This window comes from Lepisma saccharinum, chromosome 14, assembly GCF_977018435.1.
Source record: "Lepisma saccharinum chromosome 14, izLepSacc3.1, whole genome shotgun sequence".
NCBI lineage: Eukaryota > Metazoa > Arthropoda > Insecta > Zygentoma > Lepismatidae > Lepisma > Lepisma saccharinum.
The window spans coordinates 14,875,919-14,894,856 of NC_139242.1; the positions used below are offsets into that span (position 1 = coordinate 14,875,919).

At 36.6% G+C, this 18,938-nt stretch overlaps 1 protein-coding gene across 1 annotated transcript in view; it reads left to right on the forward strand.

Moving 5' to 3' along the window:
• The first annotated feature begins 13,157 nt into the window (after positions 1-13,157).
• The window catches only part of ClC-a (chloride channel protein 2), a 222,308-nt gene continuing 216,527 nt past the window's right edge, over positions 13,158-18,938 (forward strand). Inside the window, exon 1 of the mRNA XM_083135172.1 lies at positions 13,158-13,371. Coding sequence (XP_082991298.1) covers positions 13,321-13,371 — 51 coding nt within the window. The 5' untranslated portion in view covers positions 13,158-13,320. The remainder of the gene's footprint in view (positions 13,372-18,938) is intronic.

The following is an 18,938-nucleotide window of genomic DNA, read 5'->3' on the forward strand; positions in this document are numbered from 1 at the left end:
TGCTTGTTTTCCATTATTATCTAACGTGAAATTGAACGTGTTGAAAAAATACCATGGAAAATGCCAATAATAATAATAATCGTTTATTTTTAAGTGTTGAGCACAGTATGAAACCTAATACAGCACTAAGTCAATACATAAGCTGTAGAATAACATAACATAACAAGTTAGCATTTTTACACTTCAAGTTACAGTTTTCAACGAGATCTATTATATCTCTGATGCTAATAATGGTTTATTGTTATATAATATTATGCAATTAACTGTGTATTGTTCTAATAATAATAATTATTATATTTATTGAAGTGATGATAACGATTAAACAACCACTATGTCATACAAAATTAAAAAATTGAATACATTATTATAAAATATAAGAGTGGGTCCTACAATCTTATACATCAACATAAATTCAAATTATAGGTTTCAATAAGATCAGCTACTAAACCTCTTGCCTTGTTTAGGCATGTGAGAATTGAGATATACCTATGGGAATATCTGGGAATTTTATAAGCTATATTATTCAAAAAGTATTCACTGTCAACTTGGAAATTTAATATCTTCTCTACAAAATTTATCCTTTTCATTTTTCTTCTTTCTTCTAAGGAAAACATATTCAACTGTGATAACCATTCAGAGTAATGTTGGTCATAGTAATTTTTTTTAAACTTTGTGCATAATAACCTGATAAAACGTTTTTGAACTGATTCAACTTTTTGAAGGTGACTGGTTGCAGTCAGAAACCATAATTCATTTGCATATTCAAGAATAGGACGAACTATCGTTTTATACAGGAATATTATAGTATCTTCCTTTTTAAAAACTTTCCATGAGAAAAATATATAACCAAGCATTCTCTTTGCTCTTTTACAAATTTCTGAAATGTGCTCATCAAATATGAGAGAGGAGTCTATTACTATTCCTAAGTCTTCATGACTGTCGCACACTTGGATTTTATTTTCATAAATAAAATAGTTGGAGACTATATAATGAATTTTATTAGTACATCTTAAAACTTTACACTTTTTCAAGTTAATTTCCATTTCATTAATCTTGCACCAATATGTCATTCTATCGAGATCAGCCTGAAGTTGAGCGACATCATTATTTGTTAAAATACTCTTAAAAATTTTTATATCATCTGCATATAGTAAACATGTGCTAGATTTAAAACATAATGTAACATCATTGATAAAAGCAGCGAACAGAATTGGGCCAAGTGGCGACCCTTGAAGTACTCCACAAAGTATTTCTTTTTTAGAAGAAGTTGTTTCACCAATCTTAACAGAGAAACTTCTATTTACTAAAAAGTTGGAAAACCATTTCAGAAATCGTGGTGATAATCCCATTTGGTCGAGTTTGTAAATTAATAGCTGATGGCTGACACTATCAAAGGCTTTAGCCAAGTCAATAAATAAAATATCGGTCTGGGATTGCTTCCTAATGTTAGATTTAAGAGAGTCTATTAAAACTAATAAATTTGTAATAGTAGACCTTTTTCTAAAAAATCCATGCTGATTTCCATCAATATATTGTTTAAACGAAAAAGACAAATGGTCAGCAATTATGTGTTCAAAAACCTTTGCCATGGAATTTAATATAGTAATTGGTCTATAATTATTAATATCATTGGCTTTTCCATCTTTGTTTTTAGTTACAGGTACAATAAACACATTTTTCCAGATATCTGGAAATATTCCAGAAGTAAGTGACATGTTGTAAATTTTAGTTAACAATGGTACAAAAACATCTTTGTTTGCTTTCAAAATAAAATTAGGTATGCCATCAAGACCTATTGAAGACCTGCCTTTTAGTTTGTTAATTGTATCACTTACATCCTTTTCCAAGATAACAGGTACATCAATTAAGTTGGTGTATGAATGAAGATTAATATTTTTAAAATTTACATGACTTCTTTTTGAGAAAGATTTGTGAAAAAGCTCACTAAAAGCATTAGCAATATCATATTCATTGAACAGTACATCATTATCATAAATAATTTCAGTGATAGTATTTTCTCTCTTCTTTCTATTAAAGTGAAACCAAAAAGCATTCTTGTCACCATTAACATTGTTTTCTAAGAAGGAGTAGTAATGCTCCTTTACATTAGAATATTCCTTTTTAACATCTTTCCTTGATTGGGAATAAGTACTGTAATATTCACACTTATTTGTAAGTTTAAATTTATCATGATACCTTCTCTTTTTATTGATCATTCTCTTTAGTTTCCTTGTCATCCAAGGCAGTTGATTGTTTGTTCTTTTAACTTTTGAAGGAATATTGTTTTTTAATATTGCATACACATTTCTAGACAGCATAATAATAATAATAATAATAATAATAATAATAATGCCGTTATTATTATTGGCACGTTTATCCTCCTGGTACTTGCCTCCCCAGACAAAAATTTGTGGTTGCGGCTCTGGTACAGATAGTTGTAGGAGCACGATAACTTCAAATTGAAGCAGTGCTGGAAGGGGGGAGGGAGTCCTGCGGATAGAATGGTCTAGCTGTCCACAATATTAATGTTGTGGGTTTGAAACCGTTGGATCTGTGAGGACCTAAGAGGCAGAAAGAACAACCGCAATGCTCAACTAAGCACACTCACTTCCGAACCTGTATCTCGTAAATCAGTCTGTTTCTGTCCAAATATGTGCACTCTAAGGGGAGTTCTTGGTTTATGAAACGATTCTGACTCTAAAGTTTGGGATGCATTACTACACTATGATGCGTTCATTTGCTCATGGTCAATAGCAATATTAATTTGTTACTGACCGATTTTGAATTCAGTAAAAGCTTGCAGAAAACGATATCCGGAAATCGAATCCAAGTTACCTTTATCTCAAGATTAACACTACTTTGTCTTCCTTTTGGCTTGCAATAATTTCAAAAACTTAACTTGCAATGACTAAATATACCACAACATGCTTTCACAGATAAACTGCCTTAACATGCTTTAGCAAATCATATATCAAACATGGTGATTAGTATGTCCTTCTCCGTTTTAAAACAGCAGCACATGTTTCTGTTTATAAATGACGTTCAAAAAGGAAACTCGCTGCCAAGAGAAACAAACTGAGGCTAAAGCAAGAGCTTCGAGAACAATGTTATGAGGAGGCCCAAAGAAAACAAACTTCAAGTAAACATTCGGTGATTGAAGATCTATCTGCAATTATCATATATCAAGCGTAGCTTTCCAGATTGATAAGGTCGCGCAAATGATGTTTACACTTATCCTTCTCCAAATACTACACAATATGTTTTCTTTACCATTCCTTTTATTTTCCTTTAACAAACAGTTAAAATATATTTGCGCGGTTCTAAATAAATAACCAGCAGTAGTCTTTCAATTATATCAAGTTTCGATTTTGCTTTTGTCTGCCGAGGAACTTACACATTGGGCAAACCAGCGAATCCAGCTAAATAATGCGTAGGCTCATGCTATGAACACGAGGAATTTCTCTGGGCTTGTAACCTATCATAAAATATATTGCCAAAAAGTCAGGAGAGCGATTACAATTTTTAACCTTTTTAAAATTTTTTCCGTTTATCGTGGCTCACGTGCACTTAGAAATTTATGTGCCTCAGTTGATTCCGATAACCAATCTGAATTCCTGTCATTCCACAACCTCCATACTGTCCAGATCTTGCACGAACGTACTTTTATTTGTTTCCAAATATCAAATAAGCGTCACTGTTTTCCTACATTTCTGATCCTTTTCGTCGTCGTTTCGAAAGATGATTCTTCCAAGCATCGATCGCGTGTTTACATGGAGGGGCATGGGAAATGAATGTGCACCTAAAAGTTATATGTTTCACACATAATTTCATTTCAGTCACAGTAATTTATGTTAATTATTACAAGTACGTTGAAGGAACATGATAATTTCAGACTGAATAAGTGTATTTTTGAGGGGGCATCACTATTATGAGGAAAATTATGCCTCCTTCCCCCCCCCTGAAAAAAATATCTTGCTTGCCCCTCCTTGGAAAAATCCTGCGGACATCCATACGTGCGTGTAACACCCTGTACTGTGTATCTTCAAATTGAAATATTGACTGGCTTGAAACGATTAGTGTTGCCCACGGGACGAGACGGGACAGGCTTTTAAAAATTCGAGACGAGACGAGATTGACCATGTGTCATAAGACAAACGAATATTTTCGAGACGAGACAGCATTTCCACGAGACTCCACGAGACGAGACAGGCCAAAGTCTCGTCTCGTGGGCAACACTAGAAACGATAGACGTTTCCTCTTTCCAATCGTTTCTTGAGAACTGGCTACTTTCCACGAAGGGTGTGGAAAGAATGATAAAAAAGAACGCCGTTATACAACGTCTTTCTCAATAGGTGAACAAGAACATCTTGGACTGCATCCAATTTGCTGCGTGGGTGGAAGGGCGCCCGCAGGACTTTTCTCAGGGGGAAAAGTCATAGAAACCTTTGTTGTTATTATTATTATTATTATTGCCATTGTTGTTGTTATTAGTATTATTATTATTATTATTAGTTACTACTACTACTACTTTGCAAATCATAGAATTCAAATTGAATTGAAAATACTTTGGCGTTGTATACAAGTTCAGACTCGATTCTACTATTTAGATAGAAAGTGGATTCCCTTTCTTCCTTTCAATAAACATTATCACTTTGACTTTTTGTACTCTTTCACAATGCACAGATATCAATCACAGTCAGAGACCACTTAACCTACTGTCCCTCATGGTACGTACCTCTGATCCTTGGTTTTACGTGCCGAAGTAGTAGTAGTAGTAGTAGTAGTAGTAGTAGTAGTAGTAGTAGTAGTAGTAGTAGTAGTAGTAGTAGTAGTAATATAATAATAATAATAATAATAATAATAATAATAATAGTTGCTGCAACTTACGGCCTGTAAGTCACAGAAAGCAATATTTTTTGTTATAAAGTATCTCTACAATTTCACCGTTAGAATTACATTAACTCATTCAGGAAATCTCAGAAGGGGGGGGGGGCGCACTTGCAGGCGCCTTTGCATGGCTGCATTCATTTTACGCGAGCCAATCAAAACATCCGAGAGATGCTGCTTTGCAGGAACGTCGTTAAGGATGGAGGCCTTATTCCCCCATATTTTCCGTGGCTCAAAGGAAATAATAATAAAAAAAAAAACTTCGATTTTTTTTAAAAAAAAAACCTTGTATGTATATCACAACCGGTTACGTATTTTTAGTTACTTTATTTGTTGGAATATATATATACTAAAAGTTAATAATAATTTAATATCTATTAAAAACTACTACTGTACATGAATGAAAATAATAACATATCCCGTGGCTCTACAGCCCTGGAAGGACCTTACCCTATCTCCCGACTGCCAGTCTCCCTCCCACAATCCTATTTAGAGGTGTGGAGATCTTCAACCAGTATTGGGGTGACGTAAGGTCACCACGTCGAACCCCCAGTTGTTATAGGAGAGTTCCGAGACCGGGTTACGCTACTCACTCGTAGCTCCCCAATTTCCTCACGATGGTGGGTTGCCACCGGTCCTATACACAGGTCGAAAGCTCAGAGACTGAACCAAGGCGGACTCGAACCCATGCCGTCCCGCAGTCGGAGTCCAAAGCACGGCCACGGAGGAGGACGAATTAAAATATTATGGCACAGAAATTGTACTTGTGTGTGGTTAATATATTAATAAGTAGAAAAAAATACAAAACATATGAATATGTAAGTTTTATGTACTCAAATTTGCCCCTTTTCCTCGAACAGCTCAGCCCTGAGGGCTTGTCAAGATTCTTTCAAAATGTTCCTTTGTTGAGTTATTATAATTATAATTATTATTAATATTAATATCGTCTTTATTAAGGGGCCGAGTTTCGACCTCGAGGGTCGCTCTTACAACAGACCCTTGTCTGGGTGATTATTACAGTACAAAGATGTAATATAACTGCGTTGATTTCATGTAAGCTTAATGAATATTGATTGAATAAAAATACAAATTGAATAAAGGAGAGAGTAACCGGCTGCCTTTGCATCTTTTAACGTATCTTTGAATTTGTTAGTCTGCAGCCTAGGACGAACAATTTCTTGGGGCTCAAATTACACCCTACCTGTCAGACACATTCTCCCCCTCCCCACCCCCGGGCATGTCCGGCGTCCGGGGGGAATTTGAAAGAAATAGTAAATTTCCTACAGTTTGAGCATGACAATTTCAGTGTTCATATAATTTCCCAGAGTTTGAGATTATGTTTCAAGTCCGCTTTGTGCACAGAAGGGCTAATCGAGACTTGATCTACAATTTGAAAGTGAGTTCCGAAGCACTGTCTGCCTCCACTGGGTATCGAACTCGGGATCCCTTGATTATAAGGCTACGAAGTTATTACTACGTCACAGGGAGATCAATTACCCATGGAGCACTCCCATTCACTGGATTTATCAAATCCCTTGATCTTATTTTTGAGAGATAAGGTCTACGTAGGACTACACTAAAAGCCATAAGTATGACACAATTGCATTTGCATTTAGAGTAAATAGGAAATATTAGAAAATAATGTGCAATTGATACATTTGGAGCTTATCGTCATTCGTAAGCCGAATAGACAGCTTGTTAATTATGTCCCTCATTTCAGTTCACTACACAACACAGCACATATCATTGACAAAAATACAATCCACTCACTACTGTATTCACACGCTGCCTCTAAATAAATTCCACGCACCAAGACCACTCGACGCGATCTAGACTAGAACTGGTCCTTGTCACTTTGGTAATTTTTAGATGCACTCATAAACCATTCCCGGTCAGCCAACAATTTTCTACTCCCCACTGTATCTCTAGTTGTTTGAAGGTCAACGACATCCTTTTCAACTCCTCTGCAAGCGTTTAATTTTGTTCTTGTCCCTGCTATATGCCGCATTTTCCCCTTGCCTGCGATAATTTGGCTTCAAAATTCCCCATTCCAGGGAAATTACATGCTGGGAAATAATGGTTTGCAACATTGATCGGATGATGTTTGTGGTAGCCCTGTCACGCTTGCCCGTAACCCCCATGGAGTTGACCGCCGTAAAAGATACGGAATTATATTGTGAAAGATAATGGAATACAGTTGCGTTGAATATTCACTACTCACCTCGTTTTAAAAGGATATAATAATAATAATAATAATAATAATAATAATAATAATAACAATAGTAATAATGACAACAACAAAATATTAGTTATAATACGAGGGTTACAGCAAAAGTCATGGCAACTATTTTTTCCCACAATAATGCGGGTCAGGCAAGAAATTGTAAAATATACAATTGGAAAGTCACGATATATGCTAACGTTTAATGTATGAATTTTGAACAATATAGAGATCTATATCAGGATAGAGAAAAAGACAAAATAAGAAACATCAATCGTTTGTTACAAATGTCTTCCTGAACGTTGCATGTCTGCAGTTGCTTCTCTTCCACGCCGGAATGCTGCTGCCCACCTCGCAACAGTTCGGTATGGTAGAGCATCATTTCCAAAAGCTTCCACAAGCTCCTTCCACGGAGAACTGCTATTTTCACATAAGAACGCAGTTCACGCCTGGTCACATTCATCCTGCTCGACTGTTAACCACGCACTAACTTCCCACTTCCATCAGTTCAATGTCTTCGCAGCTACTGCCATCTAGTGGCTTCACAATACATTGCATGTGACTGTATATTTTAAAATTCCTTGCCTGACCCTCATTATCGTGGAAAAAAAATGGTTGCCATACTTTTGCTGTAACCCTCGTATATGGAATAAAATGGGTTTATCTTGATTAGTTTGTTGTGGTTACTATTGTTTAATAATAATCATTATTAGAGCCCGGAAGTTTGGCAAAATGCCTCTTTTTATTTACTGCATATATTGATAAAATTTTTCCGGATATACGTTTTTTATGTTGTTTCGAATGTTTTAGAAGCCTTTTCATTTTGCCTATTTTGCCTATTTGGAACCCCACTGCCTATTTTTAATTATAATGCCTTTTTCTGCCTTTTTCAATGAAATTTGACCATTTTTTTAAAAAAAATGTTGGCATTTATTTTTCTTCCGTTTATTACGTGAATAATTTTCGCCTTATTTAAGTAATATTGAACTCACGTATGTTTCAACATTGCTGAAGGAGAAAAGTGTGAGAAAAAAGTATTTCATGCTGAGTTAGGATATTGCCTTTCGGTTAACATTTCCTTGTGCATGATTGACTGCTGAAGTGGAGAGGTTGATTTCGAACACAAAGAAGATATTTCTGAAATCTCCCTCTCGAACCCGAAAATTTCAGGAAGTTACACCTGAGCTTAGTTTTCCTCCGCAACCAGTCTTGACAAGATGGCGAACCTGGATATCAGCAGCTATATATTATGCTAACAACCTTGAAAAAATCAGTGAGGTGATCGATGCTCTTCCAGAAAATGAAGCGGCTTCAATTCGTGAAGTGAAAAACTCCTGTGCTATTTAGAACTGAAGAATGAACTGTCGTTTATTTTTCCACATTATGGTGCATTGCCAGAGACAATTACAAAGCTAGAAAAAAGAGGTGAGACTTGTAGCATCCATGAAAATCTTCGAGGAATCTATCCAGCAGATGATGGAAGTGCCAGGAGAAAAGGGGTCAGCTGTTGCGGAAAAGTGCAAACGGGTAGTGAGTGCAAATAAGGACTTGAAACAATTGAAAACAATTTGTGATATTCTAAAAGATGAAAATGCTGTTACCAAAATGAGTCCAGCTACATTAGCTTGTTCTATGTATGCTCCAATAACTTCTGTCGAAGTAGAAAGATCATTTTCTATTATGAAAAACATTCTCTCTGACAGACGACTATCAATGAACGTTGAGAACTTAAAAAACACCTTGTAGTTAGTTATGTGCAATCAAGACGGAAAAATTGAAATGCTCTTCCCAATGTAGATCTTAACATTTTGCCAGAAATTTAGATAAAAGTAAGCGACTTCCAAATGTGCATTTTTCGGTTTATTTTGCCTTTTCTTTCATTTTTAGTGCCTATTTTCCACATTATAAATGCCTTTTTGCATGCCTATTTTAACGAAAATAAATGCCTGAACTTCCGGGCTCTAATCATTATCATTAGTATTGCTAGGAATTCTCTTCAAGCTTTTATCAACGGTTTGACCCTCCCTCCAAAAGTTTCTGGCGACGTTTTTTTGTTGTCCGCGACGGAACGCTTTCGGTCGCGACGATATCAGGATAGGGAATAAATAATCGAGGAGTTCGGGAAGGGGAGTAGTGTTCCCGCCCGCCCCGTTCCAGAAAACATGAGGTACGGGAAATGTTCAAGATCTCCACACACTAGCAAAATCTCAAAATCTACACGCTATTGCTCCCTGATGATAGTTTTCGCAATTTCCGGAATGAAATTTGCCATTTCGGGAAAAACAATCTGCTTCTCCGTTAAAGACGGTTTTTCTTAATGCAAATCACGTCATGCCAGAAATGTAGTAGCACATTTACGATTTTTGAAAGTAAAATGAACATACATTTTATAAGCTGAAATGTAAATTTCACACGGAAGTGACAGCCGACAAGCGACACGGTCCCAGAGGCGCAACCACGAATTTTTGTCTGGGGGGGGGGGGGCAAGTACCAGGATAAACGTACCAATAATAATAGTAACAACAACAAAAACTACAACAATAATAATAATGTTAACAATAAAAATGTTATTATTATAACATTATTATTATTATTATTATTGATTTGCTTTATTTTATTTCGCTTTTCGTGCCACTTTTGGCTAATTTGATAACATGATGAAATTGTTGAATGAACACTCACAAACATCCATGCTCAAGCCGGGATTCGAACCCGGGACCAACATTATTATTATTATTATTATTAGTAGTAGTAGTAGTAGTAGTAGTAGTAGTATCAAAGACGTTATTACCCACTTAAATTATGCAAAAAGGAGATAGAAGTTGGTGGGTGCTAAAGCATTTGTGTTCGAATAAACAATTTGAATTACTTTTTCAACACGTTCAATTTCACATTAAACAAACTTTGAATACGTACACAATTTAGTGTCCACGTCGCTCCATGTTGCATATGTATGAAATATATATCGTGCATGAAAGTTATACATGATAATGTAAAAGAAGAATTGTATTTGAAATGCATGTACAAGCATTTTCTGTCTTTCAAAAATAGTTTGTTTGTTTTCCATTATTAACCTTCCATTATTAACCTACACATTATATACATCATGTATTATTTAAATACATTACACAACCAAATAATCCATCTCACAATAAACCAACAGCAAAAATTATATAAATTGTCTCTCAAAAAAATTGTTCATGCATTTAAAACCAAATCAATTAAGATAAGTCTTCTCTGTCTGGTAATTTAGGCTACAATGCATTACACAGAACAATGATACATTCTGAGCGAAGCGAGCAAGAAAATGTTTGGATCCAATTTTTTTGCAGGCTGAAATCAATATTGATTTAATATGGCGCAAATAATTTCACGGGATGCCAATGCATTCTCTTTTTACAACTTTTGTGCCTCTCCGATGGTGTACTGGTAACATCGTCGCCTTGTGATCAAGGGGTTCCGGGTTCGATACCCGGTGGAGGCACATGGCACAGTGGTTCGGATCTCACTTTAAACTGTGGGTCCAGTCCCAATTAGCCTTTCTGTGCTTAAAGTGGACTTAAAACCACAAATCAATCAAGTAATTTTACAACTTATTTTCATTTAGATCGTTCTGCGGCCAGAGCCGGCTCCTGAACTTGATAAGTCTAAGAAATGGAGGAATTGCATGCGAAGCGAACAAGAAAATTTTACGAAATGTATTTTTATTTGCATAAAATTTGAAGTTGTGGGTGATAATTGCCCCCTGCAGGTACACAGATACACTTCGCCGTCATTGTTTGTCCCCCTTGCCCCATAGAACTCATTTCCATCCAAGGTTGGGGGAGGGGCATTGCCCCTCCTGCCCCTCCTGTGGTTGCACCACTGCACGGTCCTCTCCAGTCATGCACGACCACCAGACCGATATAGAGAAAACTGTCCAGTCCGAGCGACACCTGCAGCTTGCCGTGTCACTTCGATACGAAACGTTACATTTATTTTTGAAGATTCGTTTCCAAGTGACACGTGTAGCTTGTAGTTTGTCACTTCGGTCTGAAACTTCCCAAAACTATGAATGAACCAAGCCCTCGATAGCCAAAACATGGGACATCCGCCTTTCAAGACGTAAGTTGGTTAATACGCCACTATGAAGAGAGGAGATGTCAATGAGAACTATACATATAGTGGAAGTGTTCATGGCCTACGTTATAGATACCATCCCAGCCAACAGGCATGTATCTAGAAATATGTTTCTGGGGGAGTCCGAACCAAGTGTCTCAGGAATAATAATAATAAAGTTTAAATTAAAATAATTATATTAAATCAAATTAATACTAATTACAATACATAAATTAATATTATATTATTATTACACGAGTAGGTAAAAAGACTGTATAAGAATAGAGATATAACAGCGCATATTCATTACGTAGCTTACCAGTAGTTAAGATCGGAATAATTTACATAAAAGCAAGTGCCCTGGCAATGAAATTAATGTCAAATAGATGAATAATTGAATATTTATCGAATAACAAAAATGATGTTACATGTAGTTGGAGAAAAGTAAGTTTCTGATTAATATTTTATGAACATTATTTTGAGTAGTAGTGTACATAAATCTTCTTTGTAATGTCATTCGAAGTTGTACGACCCCAATATAATCCTTGCCTTCTAAAAAGTTCAGAGCAAACTAATAACCATCGATTATGCAACAAATGCTAATCTTTTCATTACTTAATTTTAGTACTTGGGAAGTCTTTCGGGCGGTCCGGACCTCCCTAAATACGTCCTTGCCGGCCAAATATTCGCGTGGTATGATTGAGGAAATCCATGTTGAGTTTTACAAAGTGGACAGGCCCGTAGCCAGAATTCTATTTCGGGAAGGGGGGGGGGGGAGCGGCACTCATCCCTTATCAGCACGTGCGTCGCCAGAAATATTTGTAGAGGGGGATCAGACCATACATAAAACTTGATTAGTACAAATAAGAATGACAATAATAATTATTGTTATTTTACAATAATAACTATTATAAGTTATTAAAAATATACCAATTTCAATCCAAACTTATTGTTGTTATTACATGGAGAGACTGTGCTACTCGATGCACGGTATCGGTGAATATCTAACACAAGTGTTGTCTATTATTTCTCTAATATTTGTACAGTTAGTGTACTAAAAATCATAGTTATTGTATTTTGTTATTAACTTTTACACAATCGTTCAAAAAAAGGCTTTAACACTTAGTGGTAAATTTTTACTCATAAAGTTTATATTCTGTGACCTCTCACAAAGAAAAGTACAAGTTTTGTAAGCTGTGGATCCATTTATTCTTTGGATTAAATGGTAGTATATAAAATATAACCTGGTACTTCTATTATACACTAAACATTTTTGGATGTAATGTAGTTTTCACTGTGGTTATAACTTTATTTCTGTTATTAACAATAAAAATAACATTTAAGTTAATATTTGTAGGATTTCGGGGGGGTTTCAGCTCCCTTACCCTTACCCTTCCCCCTGGCTACGTGCCTGAAAGTGCACCCCATGAATGATTTCAAAAGACACTAAAATTTGACATTCGAATTTTCGACCAACCTCGAAACAAAGGGATAGCATACTATAAAATTGTTTGGTTTGTTGAATAATTTTCAAGGGAAATAAAAAAAAAGACGCAGGTAAACAAAAAGGAAGACAAGTTTATTTACCCTGGTATTTTAAATCCCCTGGGTGACCTTGCAGGGTTTTTTACTTCACAGCTGATGCCGGCCAGTTCTTTTCTCCTTGTTTTGTTCGGATCTCATTTCGGGTCAGAGTGATAACTTTTCTCGAGTCAACACAAGGTCTAAATTCATACATATCGCAATTCACACTATTGCATTCTGTGCATACTCGAAGATAAAAAAAACTATCGTGGAAGTGCGAATGAGGTTGGAATATATATGGTGCTTTTTCACTTTTCTTGTGTATTCTGTGTGTTCTCCTTGTTAGCGGACGAGAGTTGCACATGACTAACTCGGTGCTGACGTCACGTGCCAAACAGGTGGCGGGATATGCTAGGTGAAGGCAGAAGTTAGCGTGCCGTGCAAGCGGAAACCTTCGTGAATTGTTGGTTGTGTTGTGCATTGCGTTTGCCTTTGCACGCGCTACCAGTTACTTCTTTCGTGACAGTGTCAAGTTTTTAAAATATTTGTGTATGTTGTGATAAGTCTGTGTGGTATTACAATCGAACACCATGTCGCAGAAAGAAGTGCCGGATCATGAACTGGGATACCAACATACCTTGGTAAGTACGTACACTTTTATTTTAGTTTTTGTTGAATGAAAACGTTAACGTGAACAAAAACTTGTATGATTAAATGTTTTCTTTCAAAGTCTAGATTGATTGTGCACTGTCAATGTCGTATAATGGCCGCGCACAATGCCTCATTCAAGTTAACTGTCGAACTTCGCTTCTTGAATGGTATTGCAAGAAAACCAAATAAGACAAAGTACGATAAAATGGTACCGGTTTCTGCATTCATTGTTGGAATGCATTCGAAGTGAAGCACGTTCGTTTTAACTTCCTTATAAATCATCTAATCGTGTATGACGATACATTTATGCTCCTGAGCAAGAAATAAAAACTGTCTGTCTGAATTCGATGACAGGTTTGGAAACTGAAGCTCAATCATGCATGTAGCAGAAGACAGCCGGTTCGAATTTTGTTTATCATAACTCGATCAGATCGGGGTGTAACGGGTCTCGACAGACAGCACATGTTATTTTGCTCACAACTTTGGTGAAGGATAAATTCACATAACATGAACAGCAGCTATTACATTCTTTATCTGTACCTTCGCTGCCCCTGTTGCGACCTCCCGTTAATACAAAAATCTGTGACTTTGTTGATGTCATCATGCAAATTTCCTCTGCACCTGTCAAAGGTCAATTGATCCCAAGTTTTGGGAACGAAAGGGAGTTTCATTGCTTCGGCGGGGGTGGAATGTACTGTAGGTACTATGATTGAATATTGTGCATTTTTTTCCTTATGTGATATAAATATCTGTATCATCATAAGTAGTATGAAGTGTGTAGTAAGGGGGTGATTTCAGTAGCAGTCAATTAACATTTCAAGAGTTCAAGCGATGTTTTAAAAGATAGAGAAAAATGTAGTTTTTGTATATTTCTAAAGTTTATGTAACGATGACACCCTACACACACTCATACATAATTTACCTTAATTTAACACTGTTAAACTTTTGAAAAATGGACTTGGTTTACAAAGCCCCCCTGATAACCCGTGAGCCCCCCTGGAGATCAATTCTAGCTACGGGCCTGCTTTACAGCCACAGCTTTTAATCTAGGTATGAGAATTTTATCCTCCGAGACAGTATAGTTTTAGTTGTTGATAAGGAGTCCTAAGTTTTAGAAACTGAGTGAGAAGGTTTTTGAAGGACATTTATTTTATTGTTAGCGTCCTGTCGTCAGTTTTGTTTTTAGTTACGGGCCTTGTACTCTTATTGTGTGAGGGGCACAAATTGCCTATGTGCTGACGTGCCCATAATTAAAAATCAATTATGTTCCAGATCAACGTCAATTCAGTTTCAAACAAGTTTTCTCTGGTTACCAACCAGTTTAAATCTGCTTTTATCAAGCACATATCCATAGGCGTGCGCAGACCCTCTGATTAGGAGGGGCAAAAGCCTTGATGAAAGTTCAGTCGGAAAAGAAAAACCGAATTTTGTCTCACTGTTTAAGTTTTATTGCATTGATGGTACATACCCCCCCCCCCCACACACACACATACATACATACACACACACTCAATTCATCCGCCCCATATTAGCAGCAGTACTTTTCTCCCTGGTAATTTCCAATGTATTACAGAAAAGAAATTGCGAGCAAGAAAATTTTCAGATCCAAATTTTTGCAAAATGAAAACAATATTGATTTAATATGGCCCACAAATTTTCATGAAGTCCCATGGCATTCTCTTTTACAATTTTTTCAATGACCAACTCCCGCCGAACCCTAGCTACGGCTCTTTACTTGATTGATTGATTTGCTTTATTTACTTGGCTTTTTGTGCCACTTTTGGCTAATTTACGAAGATGGGGATGAGTGATGATGTGATGAAATTTATGAATGAACACTCACAAACATCCATGCTCAGGCCGGGATTCGAACCTGGGACCCCTGCGTCGTAGCGCGATGTTCTAACCACTCCGCCACGGGTGCCGGCGGCTCTGAACTTGACAAGACTGCAAGAAAAGCAGAGAATGCGAGCGAAGCGAGCAAGAAAATTTTACTAAAAAGTATTTTTATTTGTATAAAATTTTAAATCGAGGTTGCAATTGCAATTCAGCCCCCCCCCCCTCCCCTGCAGGTGCTCTTAGCCGTCTGAAAGAAATAATGCAAGAAAGACGTGAAAACAAATTTGCATCTTGAGTATCCTTCTGTCCTGGTACTCTTAGATTCTGCTATTCTTGCTTTCCTTTACTTCCATGTTTGCCCCTCCTAAAATTGATTTCCGTCCAAGGATGAGGGCCAATGCCCTCTGCCCCCTGTGGTTGCGCCACTGCATTCCCTTCCCCCGTAATTGCTTTGAAATTTCATTGGCTTGAAAATACTTAATTTACATTAATTATTATAATGGTGATGCAGGAATGCGATAATTTCAAATTCAGGAGGTGTTTTTTCAGAGGGCAACACTATTATTGGGGTAATATGCCCCTTGGAAACATACCTTGCTTGTCCCTCAGTGAAAATAAATTGAGGACGTCCATGATTAGGGGGGATTGGGTATTTGCCCCCTTTGCCCCCCCGTGCGCACGCCTATGCACATATCTAGAAACATGTTTCGGTCGGGGGGAGGGGGGTTCAAACCAAGTGTGTCAAAATAATAATAATGTTTAAATGAATATAATTACTATATTAAATTAATTAAAATATTCAAAGTTATTAATATATTTTTTATTACATGAATAGATAAAATGATGGTAAAAGAAAAATGATAAACGTATTCATTATTTAGTTTATGTGTAGTTATGGTTGGCAAAATTTGTACAAAAACTGCCCTGGCACTGAAATTAATGTCAAAGGGATAATGAATTGAATATTTATTAAATTTTTTTAAAAAAGGTTGTTAGATCCAGTTGACGAAAAGTAGTTCCTGGTGATATTTTATGAATGTTACGTTATAAGTAGTAATAAATCTTGCATCAATCTACTTTGCCACTGTCATTCTAAGTAGTATGATCCCAATATAATCCTTGCCTTCCAATAAGTTTGGCGGAAATAAACCTCGATTAAAGAACAAGTATATTTTCATTATTTAATTTTAGTTATTTTATAATTTCATTATTTAATTTCTGTAATTAGTAAGTAGATACACACATTAAGTAATATGTAGCCTTGGAAGTGGACATTAATAAATTATCATAAACGGGAATAAATTGATTGGATCTAAAGTGTGGCTTGTTGATAAACACAACAATGAGCCGCGGCGCAGTTGTCGAGGACCACTAGTCTAGAAAAGTCCTTCAATTGCATTTATTTACTTTTAAATGCTTAAATGAACGGTTTTTTATATTTTTTTAAAGTTTGAAGTTGGGCTGATTTACGTATAAAACTCGTATTATTGTAGCGATTGGCCGGAATAGTCAGATAAGTGAAGCAATGTAAGAAAAATACCAAAAAAGTGTAGACAGTAATTTTGCATGAAACGTGGTCCCTTTCACTAAAAGAAACAAAATGAGATTTTCCTTTGTATTGAAAATGAAACAGTTGAATAAATTTAGAGCTTACAGCCGAGTACCGTCACGCCAGAAGTTCCCCCAGGTTCGAACCGTGATAATGGATTTAACACAATGTTGACCACCATTCATTTCGCGTGTTCATTCATCCTCATCCGTGCGTTTAACCAAAGTGACGTAAGTTTAGAAGTTAATTTATTGTCACGATAATTGCTCACGCGGTACAAAGTACGTCAAACTTTATATAAACCATTACACGAATGCTTTTGGCATTGCTGAGCGCGATGAACGTCCTAGGAAAGCGGTTAGCCTCAAGCGCCAGACATTCACATGGAAAACATTGCCGTTGTAAAAGATATTCAATGTTGTAAGCAGAAAGAGTCACATCTCGTACCAGTGCCTACCTCATACCATTCTGTAATTTTATTCTTATTTTATATTTTAAAATAAATACAATTCAATCTAGTAAATGTAATGTGAAAACACCGCCTGATAGAAATTTGGTGTTTCAAGAAAATATTGATTCCAGGTGCGTCGCAGGATAATTTGCTATGTGAAGGGCGTCGCATCTAAAAGATTTCCGGGACCCCTGGGTACGGCGATTGCCATTGGCTATTACAATATCCGGTACCCTTGACCCTCTGTACCCCCCAGAGAAAGTGAACTATCTTGCATGGTTTATGAAGATTTTGTTGTTTATGAACGTTTTCAGTTGATTTTAGCTATCGTAAATGTGTTATTGTGAAGTAAAGTACGTCTGTTACCCTAGCGTTAGCATGTTACTTTACTGTGAAGCAGAACAGCCCGAAGGCCTCGTGCAAGTGAATATAGCACCCAAAACTACTTTCCACAACATCGGCTATAATTTTACGTTGTTATGTTTGGTACTGATAGTTATTTTGCGGCGTGTTCTTTCGCTATTTTAGTATACATACGAACAGTTTTTACTAACAAAAATACTTACGTGTGCCCAGTGGCGTCGCGTGCGGTTCACATACGTGTGTTCACAATAATGTGTTTGTACTGAATGCAGATTTACTCCTCTTATGATTGAAGTATCTGTCAATGTGACATTGCTCAAGCAATGTTTCGTATTTTTCCTCCTAGCATCATTTTGCCATGGTTCAGAGAGATTGATTTTTGACCATTTAAAGAAGGGGTTCTCAAACTTCTTTGCTTCACGGCACCCTTCTAACACTTGCAACGCTTAGTTACTTGTAAGGTTGCTTGCCTTTAGTTTAAAAAATACACATATTTCAAATTCAGAAACATTTTTTACGTAAAAAGTACTAAATAAGCACATATTTGAAACATTCATATCGTTGACTAACAATTCAGTGAAAATATTGGAACATTTCGCGGTGTCCCACACTTTGGGAACCACTGATTTAAAGCGTATAGTTACATCTATTCATCGTCGTCATTAACATGTGTACCATCCTTGATCTTATACATTACACGAAACGAATCGTTCCAGAGGCAGTCTTTTAGATTCGAGTCGCTTGTATATGTGCAAATGGTAACAGACGCCCAGGATGTGTCCTTCGCCCATCCAATGCATTCGGGTTGAATTGATTAACTAAGATTACTGTGCGATGAAAAAAGATTAACTTTAACAATTCTCTTTTAGCTATATTTATATATTTTTAAAAATGTATCTATTGTGAACAAGACTCTTTGCTGATTTGCCCGAATAAGTGCCTCAATAACACACACGAGACATGAGCTTTCATTTGCTTAAAATCCGTCAGGTTTAGCAAATCGTCACTAAAGTTTGCAACTATGTAGCACGGACCTTTTCGAGTACCCCTAGACATGCCTTGTATATGCTGCACTCTAGAGCCGAATGTAAGAAATATTCCGCTTGCATCAGTGTTCGCACAGCGAAGTGAACATCTTCGGGGTATAGTGGCCAACAGCCCCTTAGCTGTCAGTTCTATGCAACGCGCACAGCAATTGTGTTCAACTCCCTCTGTGAAACACTGTGGGACTCAGTGTTACCAACTATCTAGAAAAGTTATCAGACGTGAAAGAAGTCGTGTCAGAATGAATTGTGTGGATATCCACGTACACAGTGGCGGAGCGTGACCTTTCCAACAGTGTAAGCCTATCATGA